Genomic DNA, 16,729 nt, shown 5'->3' with positions numbered 1-16,729 from the left:
GCCCCCCTCCCCCCCCCCTCAAAAAAGCCTAATTCGGTGCAAAATAAATTGAGGTTAGCCGGCCCGGTTGGCCTAGCGGTCAGCGCGTCTGACTCGAGACCAAGAGGTCCCGGGTTTGAATCCCGGTGTATTTTTACGGAAATGACGAGTAGATCTGCAGAAACAGATTCTACTTGGCCTTCATCCCAGAAAATTTGAAAACTGGAGCATGGATGTGTCAAAATCCCCCTGATGTCTACTGACGATAAAAAAATATCTCTACGTTAAACTCTTGTCTATAGATGGCTGTAGATTCCAAAACTGGAATAGAAGCCAAATAAACTATAAAAAAAAAAAAAAAAAAAAAAAAAAAAAAAAAAAAAAAAAAAAATGAGATTAGCTCCAAAATTGACGTTCGTCTAGGCACGTGTCAGCGTTGCGGCTTCATTGTTCATTTGAGGTTAAAATGAGTGATTATATTGATGAGTTATTATATATTGCCGCTTAATCTTTGAAAAAGTGTGAGAAAAGAGCTCAATACATTCGATTGCTGTCGACTACCTGCTAGTGAGCTTACGTTATGTTTTCCCCGAGATTCAACTCCCGAAAATATTGAGAACTCCAATAATAAAGTATATTTCCATTTTCGATAAGTTACAGAATCAGATCTCTAAAATTGACCATGCTGTTCAATTTTTTTGCGATCGTTTCTTAAATCTTTTCTCGTGTAATTACTAACTTAATCAACCAAAACTCCTCGCAGATACCGCATTTCCCCCTCTTTTTTAATGTTAATTGGAAATTTAATTATTCAGATATTCGAATGTATTGGGTAGGGACATGGACTTAGCTATAGGGGAAGGATAGGGGGTCCAAGGGATCTTGGTCCTCCCCTAGAAATGAAAATAGTATAATTTGCACTCTCCTTCCCCATATAAATTCGGGGGGAGGGAAAAGAAACAGGAGGCGCACTTCAGCTATGCATTCACCACTGCAAAATTGTCAAAGGAAATCGACACGCCCAGCAAGGAGGCGTGGAGGCTATTTCAATTGTAATCTTCCGTCACATTCTTACGGCGCAATGATACAACTATTTGAACCCTCCGGAATGCGTGAGGTATCACGCCGCATTTGAAGGCGTTTTCAAAACAGCCAAGTTCCATTATCGGAATAATCGTTTTGCATAGTTCATATTATTTTGTTTCCATTTCTAACCACTTGTTTAAGTATAATCCTCCTATAAAAACTACCCATTTGCTAAATACAATTCTAGCTGAAGCGCACTTAAGCGCATTCATGACTGCAAAAATGTCAAAGGAAATCGAAAAGGCCAGCGTGCATGAAGGCTATTTCAATTGTAATCTTCCGTCGCATTTCTAAGGCGCAATGATACAACTATTTGAACTCTCCGGAATGCGTGAGGTATAACGCCGCATTTGAAGGCGTTTTCAAAACAGCCAAGTTCCGATACCCGGATTATCGTTTTGCATAGTTCATATTCTTTTGTTATATTTCGTGCCACTCGTTTATTTTTAATCCTCGTAGAAAAACCACCCATTTGCTAAATACAATTCTAGCTGAAGCGCACTTCAGCCATGCATTCACCACTGCAAAAATTTCAGGAGAAATTGACAAGCCCAGCGTGCATGAAGGCAGGGTCGCCACAAGGGGGGGATACTGGGTCCCTGGTACCGGAGCCCGTGTTACCCGTGAAAAACCACTACGAATTCACATGCAACCCTTGTTTCGTAAGAAAAAGTGAAAAATTCACCCTAAAAATTTCGCAAAAGGTGAATAGATTTTCAGAAATACGCTGGGGCACTGTAGAATTCTTCTTAAATTTTCAAAGAAGTATACTTCTTGGAAAACTCCTATCTATTTTCAAGATTTTCAGTACAGAGGGATATTTTTAGTAACTCCGTTTCATTTTCTTCCGTCGTCAGATGCTAAGAGTCTCCAGTCTGGGCATCCTCGACTTCAATGGCTCATGGCTCAACTTCCTTGCCATAGACAAACGAAGGGGGATTCCAGGGGGGCCAGGGGCCTGGCCCTCTTAGAACTGAAAATAGTATCATATGCCCCCCCCCAAAAAAAAAAAAATAAAATAATAATTTTCCAGATATTTTGAATGCAACAATTCGCAAGTATTTTGTGCTGAAATTAGAAAAAAAAAAAAAAAACATAAGTACTCCGCAGAAATTGATGGAAAAATTCTTTATGGAAGCTTCATAATGCTTCCGATAAGTCGTATAAATTTTTAAATCTCTCGGGGGATTCCCCTCGGCCCCCCCCCCCTCCGTGCTTGGGGCCCGGACCTTAAAACTGGTACCAGGGCCCGAGATTGGATGTGGCGGGCCTGCTTGCATGGTATATACAGTCGTGTTCATTCATAATCAGTTTTTGTTGAAGAAACATTTCTAGCTTACGCTTGAATAGAAAAATATATTTTCACATATCGACCTCCACATTATGGCACGAATATGGCAATATGTGTGTATTTGCAAAGGGGGATGGGATGGCCGTCATAAGTATTGGCAACAACGCTTTTTTATCCAAAGTTGCCGCTATTTTTTTTTTATCCTAAGGACCCAGCGTCCATACGCCCTCCATGGAGGTACTCTAAATAGGACACTATAATAATGATCAAGTCTTGCCATTTTGAAAGAAAAAGAAGAAGGTAAAATAAGAACTCAGAGAGAAAGCACTCGAGTCTTAATTTTATTCATGAGCTCAATATTTAAAACAACTTCAACGAGTAACAACTTGAGATTTTCCACTCGTATTCAAAACAATTACAGCATTCTTCAATTCTTCACTCTACTTTATTGGCATGGAAGTGAATGCAATACAGTTAACAATAGGTAATGAAGAGAGGCGAGGTAAGTGGATCATATATTTTCAAGTGCGGAACGAATTAATCCCACTTCTCAGAATCCGTCTCAAGATCTTTTTTTTTTTTAAAGTTAAGTGTTTTTAAAGTGTGCCTCCAGAAAAAACAGCATTAACCGTAGTCTAAAAAAAGTGTTATTTGGTGAAGCCATTCTGGATCATTTTGAATCGTATTTAAAAATACATCTACTAATGTCATCGTATCAAGATTGAAAGCTCAGTCCTGAGCGGTTACATTTTTATAATTTTAAAAACCATCCAGCGATGGCCAGGGTAAGTAACCAGCTTAGATCTGTACCCTGATTTTGGTTTTATTTTTACAAGTTAGTTACTTGAGAATATACCGTAATTTTCCCTATAACATGCCGAATTTACTCACATATCTTTCTTGCCCTCCTCCTGATTGTATACGAGCAAAATTCAAAGTGAGAACTATGTGGCACGCATCTTACATTTATTTATGTATTATATACATTTTTGAAAACACATGAGCACTTCAGATCAGGAGGACAAAGGAGAACCAAGTTTTTGGGGGACGAAGGGCCTGCCCTTAAAATTGTTTACTAGAATCTCCGTGATAATGAATGATCATTCATGTACTACTCACCTGTTCTTTTCTGTACATTGCACTCAACTCTTTTTCGTTCTGAAGAGGAATTAAGTAGCTTTATTCCACTCAGATTCATTTCTTTACTTTATATCTCTTCTCCCAGTCATACACTCAAAGAAAAATGTTCCGCAAACTGTACGGCAAGACCGTAAAGTGTCGAGGTAAGCAAGAAAACAGAGCAGAAAGTTATGGTGCGTTAATTTTATTGCTTTTATATGATAATTTTGCTTGTAGCTGTATAATATAGATAAGTTGTATTACCATGCAAGTACACTAAAATCAGAAGGAATAAAACAGCAACCTTTCGCTGGTGTGAATAAACAAAGTTCCAAAAAATCCAAGTTAATTTAGTCATGAGTGATTTGGCGTAGCGTCGAGTGGAAAATTTTTGGAGCTTTTCTAAACTTCCCCCATATCAATGATACATTCAGTGAAGCAATGCATATTCAGAAATGATATCATTATTTGAATTATTTATGTACGACATTCTCATCGTTTTTGTCCGGAGTGAACTTAAAATGAGTCACTTTAATTGACTTTACCCTCTTGAATCAAGGGACTCAAATGTAAGTACTTCTCAGAAATGTCTGTCAGTGAAGGACCACTCACAAACCAAAAGATATAATTAAACGATAATGAGTAGCTAAAATATGACTAATCCCTTGAGAAAAAATATGGAGAAAGAAGGAAAGGAAAGGAAAAGTAAGGAAAGGAAAGGAAAGAAAAGAAAAGGAAAGGAAAGGAAAGGTGAGAAAAATAGAGAAAAGAATAGAAAAGTATTAATGGTCACTGTTAATTTGCGTGGCGGCTATCTAAAATTCTTCGGGTTGGAAAACTTATTTCTCGATTTAATGCCCCTGGTAAAAATTGGCGATAAGAGCTGCGTTTCAAAATACCATAGGAATTCTTATAGCCGGCCAAAGAGGGCTACAGAAAATCATATTGCTGGCTGTATAATGCGGAGAAAATCATACGGCCGGGCTACACGAAGCGATAAAGAATTATGCAGCCGGGCTATAGTTCCTATAGCCGGGCTTTACACTTTATCGCCTGGCTGTTACTTTTTCGCCATCGATTATAAAAGGCTATAAGAAATTGTGTAGAAATTCGTGTGCTTTGGAAATCATTAAGTTTGGTTGGAACCACCTTAATATTTACAAAACCCACGTTATATTTTCCTTCAATACATATTTTTTTTCATCAATTAAAACGAGAATAATCCATACAAGATGTGCAAACATTTCAAAATCATGAGTTGAATAACGCTGACTCTGCCAGATTAAATATTAGAGCCTAACACAAAGCGGAGCAGCGACGCACTGGTGCCTACAAACCTAACAGGGATACTTCACGCATTGCGCAACGCGTGAAGTATCCCTGTTAGGTTTGTAGGCGCCAATGCGCGTTTCGCGCTGGCTGCCCGCCTGCCGCAACTGCTTGAAGCAACTATTTCACACCAGAGGTATTGCACAGTATCATACGAAACTGAAGGCGCTCTAATATATTAGGAATGGCAGGCATCCATCAAAAGTACGGAGCTTTCCTCGCAAAATAAATCAAGATACTACGGCCCAAAAAGAGAGCAGTGGTCCAAAAACTCCCTAAGTCCTAGCATCCGTAATTAGCGACGTTTAGCATACACTTTATCGCCTGGCTGTGAGTTGCTTAGTCACCATCGGCTATAAAAGGCTATAAGAAATTGTTTAGCCGGCTATAGAAGCTATTGGAAATCTTACAGCCGGCCGTAGGTCTATGGTATTTTGGAACACAGATTCTACTGCCAATTTTTAACAGGGGCATTAAATATGTACAAATAGATACTGTCCTCGAAGGGACGTACCTAATCAATGACGATAAATAGTGTACAAGTGAATATAGTGGGAAGGAGCCAAGTCAATTTTTTTTTATTTTATAACAAATGGGTGATAAGTAATCTGGAGCTGGATGATGGTAAAGATCGTGGTAAATAATTAAAATAAACAAGGTGGAGAAATGATACTAGGTCCACACAATTTTCTTTTTATTTTTCATTTTCTATTTTTTTTTATTTTTCCTTTTTTTCTCAATTAAAATAAACGTGGTAAATATCGATGGCCAAAATGCGGAACCAACTTATCTCCATTCGCTATATGTTGTAGACCTCCTATCAATTCTTCATTATTTCTTTGAAAAAGTATAGTCAAATGTAATTTTTTTAACACTTCCATGATTATTCTTCTCTTTTAGCAAATTATTCTCTATAAATTTCAAGTCATAAAGTTGGTTTGTTTTTTCTGGAAAAAATGTAAACGGAGCGCACATTTTGGAACACCGCAATGGAGATATGTGGTTTCACTCCTTAATCATCGGTGTTTTACATTCTAGTGCCAAAAATTTGAAGCACAGGAAAAATGTTTCGCCTCCAAACTATGAATTTAATTTTTTTTTTTTCTAATTCGAGAGATATTAAGGTTAATACGAAAGTAGTTATTGAACAATGGTCTATTTTTTAAGACTTTTTTTTTTTTTTTTTTTTTTTTTTTTTTTTTTTTTTACAAAACTGATTGTTTACTCTCCCAAATCTACCAATTTACTTTATAATCCACATCCATATTAAGTGAAGTTATTAAGTATTGCCGCTTTTTTTCGTGAGGAATATAAGTATGCTTATAATTTTGTAAGTGCTGACTAGTTGCACCATTAGAGTTCCTGCAATTAAGGTGGTAGGCAACTTATTTTACACCTCCATGTTGGCAGTTTGTGGAGTTGAAGGCGAACAAGATGATAACAGCTATAATACATTCGAAGTGTCTTACTCTTGGAGAATTAGAGGAGCCTTTCAATTTTCAATTTTTCAAAATTGAAATTTCACAAAAAAAAAAAAAAAAAATGAGAAAAAAGACAATTTTTAAAGTATTTGTCAGAGTGAAGTGCACTAGATTCGGACTATTTAGACAAGTGACACTAACGCAAAGCAGCTGAATCAACTAAAAAATCAGTACATAAATTGCCAAAGTTTCAACAAGTTTTACATTGTAAAATTTTCAAAAAAGCCGTCAAAAACTAATTAAAAATGGCTTTACGTACAAAAAATATTCAAACATTCTGTGACCGCATACTTTTTGTATAGTTGTGACGGGAATCTCATGATACCTTCATTCTTTTTTTCAAATTATGATTTTGAGGTCTACAATACTGAGGGCAAACTGATTTTCCACGTCCTAAAAATTTGCGTGGTATAGTAATAAACATCTTACACTAAGAAAACGTCGTAATAATCATTAAGCTCAATCCAAGGCAACGGGTCAGGTTTTTTGGTGCGCAAGGTAACTCGAAAAATGCATTGTTTAAACATTTTTCAGAGAAGGAATCAGCTTTCATTTTCAGTTTTGGTCTATTGTTGAATAGTTAGGCAGTCAGGAGTTTTGATTTTTTAGACTTAAATTGTCAGGGAAAAAGGATGAAAGTTAAAGATATGACTCAAAGTAAACAATTTTTTGTATATCAAAAGCTTTTCAATTTCCAAGGCGATTCCTTACGTGTAGATGTAGAATCATTTGTGGATGATTGCAACGTTTCCTTAATAAATAATAGTCAGTTTTCCCTTTATTCCCCTTAATTTTTTGTTTTAGTTTATCAGTGAACATATAACTTCGTAGGAGATTAATAGTTTCGATGTCGCAAAAAAAGGTTCATTTCGTTTGTTGTCGACCTTTCTTAGTAGAACTATACGAGAGAAATTCGGAAAAATCTGTCAGAAATATGCGAAAAAGAGAAAACGCACTAACGATGGTGTTTAAATTATAGGCGTGGACCTGCAAGTTTTTCCTTATGATAATTAAAACAGTATTCGCGGAATTATCTTGCTCAACAAGGAATATGAAGAAAATTACGGTGGATGATGATGATTTTCAAGACAATGCGAGGATAGGCGTAAGAAATAATTATGTTAATTATCCACTGACCACTTGCAAGTATAAACGTGAGAGTGTGGACTCCACACTCGTATTGAGAAGAAAATGGGAGGAAAATGTTTGATCTTGCTACATGCTCAGTTCGTTTTCCAAACATGATTTTAAACCCCGGTTTGAAGAATATGTAGATGGCCAAACTATAAAAACGCCCATCTCATTAGCGCGAAGATGTTACCGAATTTCCGTCAGTCCTTTAGTGTTTGAAGTAAAGCTGATATTATTATTGCATACATTTTTTTAGCAACGTCAAAACTGTCTAATTTAAAAAAAAAAATATCCGAACAATCATAAGAGCTGATTAGCTGACCTTTTTCGGTCACTAACAATGTTGGCCATCTTGGATCAATTTTAGAGCATTTTTTGAAGTGTAGCCCACCTCAAGCACATTTTTTCCTCGCGAATGCTTTTGCTTTCCTCCCATTTAGATTAACCCGATCCCAAACCCGTTTTTAGAAAAAGTTGCGTAACCGGCAAATACGGAACTGCCGTCCCTTGTTGAACGGCGAATTTTTTCAGAAGTACTGGATCATAGGAAGTTCGATTTCTGTGAAAAAATTTGCTTACCAGCACCAAAAAATTTCAGGGTTCAATTTGAACCGAGGTTCAGTATTTGTCACCGAACTTCCCTTCTCAGTGTTACGGATCAGGGCAATGGAAATACGCCTCTTATGCTGTCGTGCTAAGGAAAAACGCCGTATAAACCTTCAGGCGTTGCCAAATTTCCTGCGATAAAAACCGACTTTTCTAGGAAAATTGTGAATAATATTCTCCAAAATTTTCAGACAATTTTGCGCGCAATTTAATCCAAAATATCTGGAAATTTCAAGGTAAAGTATGCATGAATTTTGTCAGAAATACATGTTTTATCAAGGGAAATTTGGCAACTTTCGAATGTTCATACGGTGATTCTTCCTTAGCACGGCAGTATTTTTCGGTCGTTTTCATCCGAATCTAATTGCATGCGCGGCTGTAAAGAAGATTATTATAGGATCCGTTCGGGGAAGCTTGTTAAATTTTTTAGGAACGGAAGGGGGGAGGAGGGGGGAGGTTGACGTCAGCGTTGCGTCAGAGATTCCAGGACTTTGGCAAGCGCACGGCAAAACTTTGCTTGCATTTCTAAGCAGTCGACCTTGCTGAGGCGTTGAGCGTCGCGTCGCATCGCATGTGAGTCAAGTCCATCCGGTGACGATTTTCGCAAGTTGGCAGCTCTGTATTTCCTCCATTAAAATCCATTGAATATATCGATTGTCGACAAGGCAGGGTGCCCCAACTATTAAAGATTATTTTACATACATTTAAATGGGAGAAAAACAGTGTGCACTTTTTAAAAATATTCATTTTCGGCGAGGCTGGTTGCCTTCTCTCTCCTCTTTACATACTTTGAATGGAAGATAACTTTTTTTTTATTTTTTTCTTGAAAATTGCGCGCAGTCCTCAATTTTAGTTTTTTGAACATATATCTCGATGGTTAAAGTTCGAGACGGCGTATATATTTGTTTGCAATACTGCAGGTTTCCTGTCATAATGGGAAAACTAGTCAACTTAATTTCTTGACAATTTTCGTGATTGTCCTTCTACGTTAGCAAAATATTCTTTTTAAGTTTCAAACTATCGCATTGGCTTGTTTCTCTTCGAAAAATAAAATAGGAGCGGAAATTTGTAAACGCCGCAGTGGAGGTACGCGGTTTCGTACTTTAGCCATCGATTTATATGCCATTTTCTGGATACCATATAGTTCGCTGTTTAAATTATATTCAATAAATCTTTGCAATTTTTGCAAATCTACTTTGAGACAGATGATTACAATTATGATCGAAAAGAAAAGAAAGAAAACAAAAGAAAAGAGAAAACCATGCCCAGCAGTTAGAGAGAACGTCGATGATAATAAAAGCTTCAGCTCACGGTAAGGAAAACAAATTCTGCGCTTGCTACTTGGGATTAGTTTATCTCGTTCAACATGTCTGACATTCCAGGATAATTTTCGTTATTTTTATGAAGGAGCAAAGTTGAGCGGTTGTTTCGTCTGTTCCATCTCTGATAAAGTTTTTTGTGTTAAAGAAGTTCATTTGAGGAGGTCAACAAAAAAGTGCGTCTTTCTTCCGCATTTGCAGCATTTTTTTTTGCTCGCAGAAGAGCAGACTGCACCACCTTGAGGTCTTTTCCTTCTTCTTCTTTTTTTTGGCACGCTCTTTTATAGGTCAGAGGAAAAGAGAGAAAAGGAGAAACAAACCCTCTCAGAAACTCATCTGAATACATATTATTACAGCTCTCGACTCACTTTGGGATAAACATTTGCAAACTATTTTTTGTGCATTGTATGGCCGCACGTGGCGGAAAAAGTACGTATTAATCGCGAATTTTACACTTGTATCAGCATAAGGTGTCATCTAAAATCCATGTGAATTATGCTTTTAAATGTACCTGGGTTCTCATTTCTTCTCGCCCATTTCGTCACTCCTCTTACGTATGGGCGTATCTCTATTCCCGTGTGAGCCCCAAAATGATGGAGTCATGTGCACACCAAGGCTCACGTAAACATCGAGATACACCCTTTACGTCAAAGGAGGGGCGATTTTTTATCTAGATGAGAGAGTTTCCCTTAACAGTGACAAACAGCCTCGCCTTGATGAATTAATATTCATCAAGCACAATATAATGCATTACTCCTGTATAAGGAACTTTCTTTCATAAAACGTTAAAATAATGTATACATGTTAATGTTGGGATAAAAAAGGGGTTGTATTCCTTGTTCGCAAAATCGTAGGTTTCCTCCTATATTTCTTTTGAAAGATTTTGCCATAGTGCTACATAATTTCGCAAAATTACTTGTCGTATCCTTCTGCCTTCAAATGAAACTCCCTATTTTGTGAGATTACATGGGTTGATTTGTCATTGGTGGTGGGGAAAAATGCGACCATTTGTTTAACTCTACTCGAATGCGTCTAGGTAAGCATATTTACACCTAATTTATACTAACACTAAAAGTCAAAAACTACGATGGGTCTTTAACGACCTAATGGGCATTTTACTTCGCAGTAATTTCGCAATAATTACATCGCAGTTTGGGAACCAATCTCGTCCACTATAAACAAAAAATATTTTCAACCCAAATCATTACAATGGCAAGGAGATAGCAAGTGTTCCGTGGTGATAGCCCCCCCCCCCCCATCCAGAGGGGGTGTTTTTTTTCTTTCTCTGGGGGCCCCTATGGAACCTCCATACTCTCGTTAAATGACACTTCGCGAGTGGTGGAGACATCGCGCATCCCGACCGAGTTGTAGCCAATGGCAGTCTTACGGTGTCGCCGAATTCCATCATAAATCACCGGACTCTCCTGAATCGGACAGGGAACTTGGTCATCGTTGACACGAGTCGACTACACCGACGCCGCAGTGCAGAGAAGGCTACTCGTCTTGTTTCAGCCGCCGTTTGCCGCGACCTTAAGCACACTGCTGCCAGATCCCACCGAACAGTTTTTTCTGCTCACATCGAGCTGATCTTGCTATAGATTCAAAGTTTTAAGATAAAGCAAGTGAAAACGTTGAAGCATGCGGCCTAAGTAGATAGGTAGCTGGATCAAGTCATATGGTTCTAAAGTGGGGGCGAAAATGGGAACTGTCGAGAGAGGGTGAAGAGGAGGTCAAAGGTGAGGATCACGGAAAGCAAAAGAGGACACATAAGGAATAGAGCGTAGCCTTGAGAGTAAATGGGTTCGATATTGTGACTTACGATCTTAACCTTTACACTGCCTTTTACGCTGCTCTCACGGGCCGTCCATACTTAAGTGATGCCTGGTACTTAAGGGAGTCGAAATTGAGGCCTGCCTGGTAAGCCTCTTTAAAGGAAGATGGGAGGACAATTAATGGGATACCTGATTAGAAAGAAGGAGAGATAAAAAAATTGGCAAAAGTGCCCACTGCTTATTATGGAGGGCCCATAGAAACCACGATTTCCACGACTTCGATATGATAAACTTATAAAAGTTAACCGTACTCAGATTTTACCTAGAACAACATTTATTTTCTTTATTTCATTTCCTATCAAAATCTATTCGACTAAAAAATTTAAAACAAAATCAAAGATTACGTATAATCATATAATATTTTTAAAATATTAATTTAATTGATTTTAGCTGAGCAAAGATTCTCAAAAAATTACAAAATAAACTTTGAAAGGTGCCGCATGAAGGGGTGTGTATGGGGGTGATTTTGAAGTGAAAATGTGGATACTATAAGGATAAATTCGTCGGGCCAAAGTGAGGTTGTTTGTTCTATGTGATTTTTTTTCATTTAAGCCTTTAAAAGAAAGACAAAACTCAGTAAAGTCTTGAAAACTAATTATAATTGTTTTGTTTACATTACAGTGAAAGTTTTCAAGCAAATTGTATTAAATTTAGTTGCTGCAGAGAAGATGGGGTATTCATATGCGTCTTGTGGATTTTTAGCCTTTGCCAAGCTCCCAGTTGTGCCTTTTAAATTTTATGAAAAACTTCAATTTTGACATTCAAAAATCCACAAATTTCCCTTTCACTTCAGTTTTGACTTGCGTATTAATGTTCATCTCCTTTAGTTGATTACATTCATTGCAATTTGAAAACTTGGATTTTTTCTACAAAACTTTGTGGAGCCTTATCACCTTTGAAATAAATAATGGAGAACAAATTATTTAAGAGCCCGCTGTTTTCCGATGCCGTAAAAAGGCTTCCTGAAGGCGCGAGGTACTAGTTTGTGTCATAGCCGTGCGTAATGACAGGGATAGGTAGTCTACTTTCAACTGTCATTAAGTCTACATTTTATTGTAGATAGATCTATCGAAGAACTTTCAAAACTGCACTACGTGTTGAAGAAAAAATTGACTGAGCAAATATTTGTTTTTTAAGTTTCCTTAAGTTTTTTTCTTTTTTAGACCAATTCTCGAGGCTAACCTGACTTGAAACCACAGACAAATCTGATTTTCCATGCACGTCATCTCGAACTACTCAATTTTCGGAGCTACGTGATTTTCTCTCTTCACTTGGCAGCTGTTGATCTGCGCAGGTCATTGTTTTTGAAATGTATCAAGTGAAATCTGATTGTTTACTGTTCCGGCCGCGCTGCGTCTGTCTGTCCATGGCCGGTCCGACTGACGATTCGACCACGAATCAGTTCCGATTTTTCTTCCGATCGTCGAGCGCGAATTTCGTGGATTTTCGCGGTTAGAGGCCCGTCCAACATGGGCCACTGTGTTTGGATACGATTTTTAACCCTTCAAGTTTCGTCCCTTTAAATCATCGGCAAATTTCCATCGTCCTTTAACCTTCCAGTTCGTCCAGTCGTTTTTAAAGTTTTCACGGATTTAAGCATTTTACGGTGGTAGCGATTTTACGGATCGTGATTTTCAAGGTCGTATGTGTATCGTTTTGTTTTGTGGTTCATTATTCGGAACGATCATGTCGATACACAGCATGAAGAGGAAACTACAGAGCACCCGAATCCTGGGGTTTCAAGCAGGTAAGCTCAAAAACTTCACCCAGGCTTACTATGAATCAAAGTTTGAAATTTTTGAGGATATAGACAATGTATTATTAAGGGGAAAAACGTTCACAGAGGTATCGACGGCTAAAATTGCAGATTTTAAAAACATTCACTTTTTCTGAATATTATTTGAAAAAACAAGCATATTTCATTCACTAAAATCGCAACAGAGTAATTTGCAAACAGAAATGAAAATTCATGGCGATTTTCAATAACAATTCAAGATTGGTGACCAAAATTGCGACCAGGAAAGATCGATAGGAGCACTTTTTAAGCTCCGTATGGGATCTGAAAAAGCATCCTCGGAATATTTTTGAGGATTAGGACGTCGCAAGACTAATTTTGAGCTACTCGTACTGGAAAATGTATCGAAATAAAATTTCAAACTTCTCAGTAATATCATACAATTTTAAATAGGAGGCAAAGTAAAAATAGGGCTTGCCTCCTTTCTTGGTTCTTCTTAGCTCCACCAGTTGCTGGTTAGCAATTTACCCATGACTTTCATATTGTTGTGCTAAAGAAGAACGCAGTATCAGCCTTCAGACGTTGTCTTATTTCTCTCGATATTGAACAGATTCACTGGAAAAACTGTCAATATTTTTCTTCTATTTTTTCCAGACAATTTTGTTCGCAGTATAATTTAAAATCTCTGAAAATTTCAAGGAATATTGAGCATAATACTTCCCTCAAAAATAAAAATTTTATCGGAGGATATTTGGAAACTCTCGAATACTTATCCGACGTTTCCCCTTACCACGGCAGGATAGCTTTACATTCTCTTGATGTGTAAACTTATACAGAACCAGTGCTACTTCGATTTCTCGAGGACTTGAATTCGAAAAGTGAGAGTGAAATTGCATTTTCATTACTCTGAAGAAGCCCTGTCATTTATTTAGCGAAGCTGATGAATGATATACAATAACCAAAACGCAGGTCGTAATTCTTAAGGATTTTTATGCGAGAATTGCGAGTGAGACTCTTATGCGAGTATTGCAAGTGAAATTGCATATTCGCTACTCCGCGGGAGCCCTGTGCCCCTATCACGTATTTAGCAAAACCTCATAATGCAAATCAATCAAAAATCAGGTCGTATTTCATAGAGACTTTCAGTGCGAGAATTGCGAGTGACATTGCATATTCGCGACTCTGAAGGAGCCCTGTCACTAATTCAGCAAAACTTCATGCTGCAAAACTGACCAAAAATCACGTCGTGTTTCTCAGAGCCTTTTATGCGATAATTGCGAGTGAAATTGCATATTCACTACTCTGCAGAAGTTCTGACATTATTTAGCAAAACTTCATAATACAAAAAAAAAAAAAAAAAAAAAAAAAAAAAAAAAATTACGGTGCATTTCTTAAAGACTTCTATGCGAGTATTCCAAGAGGAATTGCATACACATCACTCTGCAGGAGCTCTAATTTATTTAGCAAAACCTCATGATACAAAACTAACTCAAAATCACATCGTGTTCCTCAGAGACTTATGCAAGAATTGCGAGTGAAATTGCATATTCACCACTCTGCAGGGGCCCTGTCATGTATTAAGCGAAACCTTTTGATACAAAACCAACCGAAAATCATACATAGGAATCTCCACATCTCACGCACATGAAAACCTCCGTCTCTAGAATCACGTGCTCCTCGTTGAGTGCTTGACTATCTACGCGCTGTTTACTCACGCCCGCGAAATTAAGTGCGGCGCGTCAGTAGTCATGTGAAATTAAATTGGACGTATTTCTGCCAAACGGAGCTATGTGCATTAAAACATGGCCCCTGGGACCCATAAGAATGTACGCATAACAGGGATCACGTCGTAATTCACATAGTTCCGTTTGGCAGAAAGACGTCCAATTGACCATCATGTGCGAACGCGCCACTCTGGTGTCCGCTGCGTGCAATTATTCCGACTCCGAGTCCTTTCCCGGTGTCTCGTTCGATGTGTCGAAATTGTTCCATGCAGTGTTGTCTTTTAACAGAGAAATCCTCAACTCTCCTCAACATCGCCCTGAGAATATGTCGATTTTGACGTTCGAGGTGGCAAGATCAATCCGGGTAACTGCTTCCATTCTGCGGAAAACCACACCTTTTTCTTATTGATTGGATGGATTTAATCAGAACCAACCTAACTACATTTCGCGTTGCCTGATTTCCTATTTTGAGTCATGTTTTACCGGGAAAAACATGCGAAATTGTGCCTAAAAACTTGCTGAAATGTTACAGTAGGCTATAATAAATATTCGCACAAAATTTCAAACCAGAGTTTGGTTCAATCTTCTGCTTATAATAAATTTTAAAACGTGTGTGAAAATGAGGCAATGTCTTAATTAGTTAAACAGATTTTGTTTAAGATGGGTCAAATTTCTCATTTGAGGGGCTTGTAGGACAAGTCGCATAAGTGCATTTTTGCTATTACTAGGAATACATGTATATGATGCCTCGAAATTACACGGATCTTTATGGCAGAAAGAAAGTTCAAACTGACTTTTTGATGCTTGAAAATTGGGATTTGGGAGCTAATTTTTCACGAAATATGTTTTAAGACTATTTGTACTTGAAATCATTAAAATCTCAATTTGCTCAAAAACTGCAATTATGCGCTTTGCCCTCCAAGCCTCTCATTTTAAGTAAAGCGTAACCTTTATAGCTATTGTAAAAGTCAAAAGATACGAGCCTTAAATACGGGTTATTCAAACCTTTCTTCCCTCCTATTTTTCTACAGACTGAAGGAGATGGACTTTGGCTTTTAAAAATTTTCACAGGATAATCTGTATAGAAAAATTATTGAAAATTCCGAGGGAGACCGTTCTATAGTTTTCCTGCGAAGAATTGAAACATAAAATCTGCAACTTGGCAAGTATAGTGACCTCTGCATCGGAAATCATGTAGCCATCTGTGCTTAGCCATATCTTTTTACCACACTCCCACAAAGACTTTATCGTCGCACAATTTGCCATTTGAGTGAAACTTATCAGGATGAACTTGAAAATAGATTAAATTCCTTACAAACTTTTAAGCAAACACTTTCTTCTTTCGGTGTCGTCCACTGATCATATATCAAATCATATTTTTATCAGTAAATGGTCAACACCGGCTGCATGGTAATTTTTTCGCGGGCGTTTCCTCCGATTAACTGCGATCGCTGCTCATCGTCGGCATCTACAACGAGCTTTGCAGTGGATGCACAGTGGCGTGGCGTGAATTGCGATATATCGATTGTTATGCCATTTAAACCTATGGTAAAGAATCGATTATTAAGGTGTTCGCTGCAAAAACCCTGTTTATCGATCCTTTTCCATAGTTTTAAATGGCATAACAATCGATGTATCGCAATTCACGCCACGCCACTGGATGCAAGTTATAAGTGCACCGTGCCGATGCTCGAAAATCACGTAAGTCATAAGCAGTGGCGATTCGGCAAGTTGGCAACACCGTTTCCTCTACATATCAATCCATTACAAATATCGATTTTGGGTGAGGCAGGCTGCTTTACTTAAAATCGATTATTTTAAATACATTTAAGTGGAGAAAAAAAAGTGTTGCCAACTCTCAAGGATCGCCTCTGCTCACACGCGACGTTCCCAAATTTCCGGCGACACCGCTAACTACTTTGGTCAGCGGGGTACTTCACGTTTTGCAAATTTTCTTCGGTACAAACATTCTTTTTTCCCTACTACGCACCACTAGGGCATAGCCAAACTTTTCGGGCCATCCAGTATCGAGCACAATAAATTATATAGATATTAAAAATGTAAAAATCACTCCAAATAAAAGACTCGCCAAATCAA

At 37.9% G+C, this 16,729-nt stretch overlaps 1 protein-coding gene across 1 annotated transcript in view; it reads left to right on the top strand.

The window, feature by feature from the left end:
• Positions 1 to 12,581: 12,581 nt before the first annotated feature.
• The window catches only part of emp (epithelial membrane protein), a 165,729-nt gene continuing 161,581 nt past the window's right edge, over positions 12,582 to 16,729 (top strand). The window contains exon 1 of the mRNA XM_019051398.2: positions 12,582 to 12,920. Coding sequence (XP_018906943.2) covers positions 12,818 to 12,920 — 103 coding nt within the window. The 5' untranslated portion in view covers positions 12,582 to 12,817. The remainder of the gene's footprint in view (positions 12,921 to 16,729) is intronic.

The sequence above is a fragment of the Bemisia tabaci genome, chromosome 6 (genome assembly GCF_918797505.1).
Source record: "Bemisia tabaci chromosome 6, PGI_BMITA_v3".
In the NCBI taxonomy this organism is placed as follows: domain Eukaryota; kingdom Metazoa; phylum Arthropoda; class Insecta; order Hemiptera; family Aleyrodidae; genus Bemisia; species Bemisia tabaci.
This window is presented reverse-complemented; position numbering and strand designations above follow the sequence as displayed.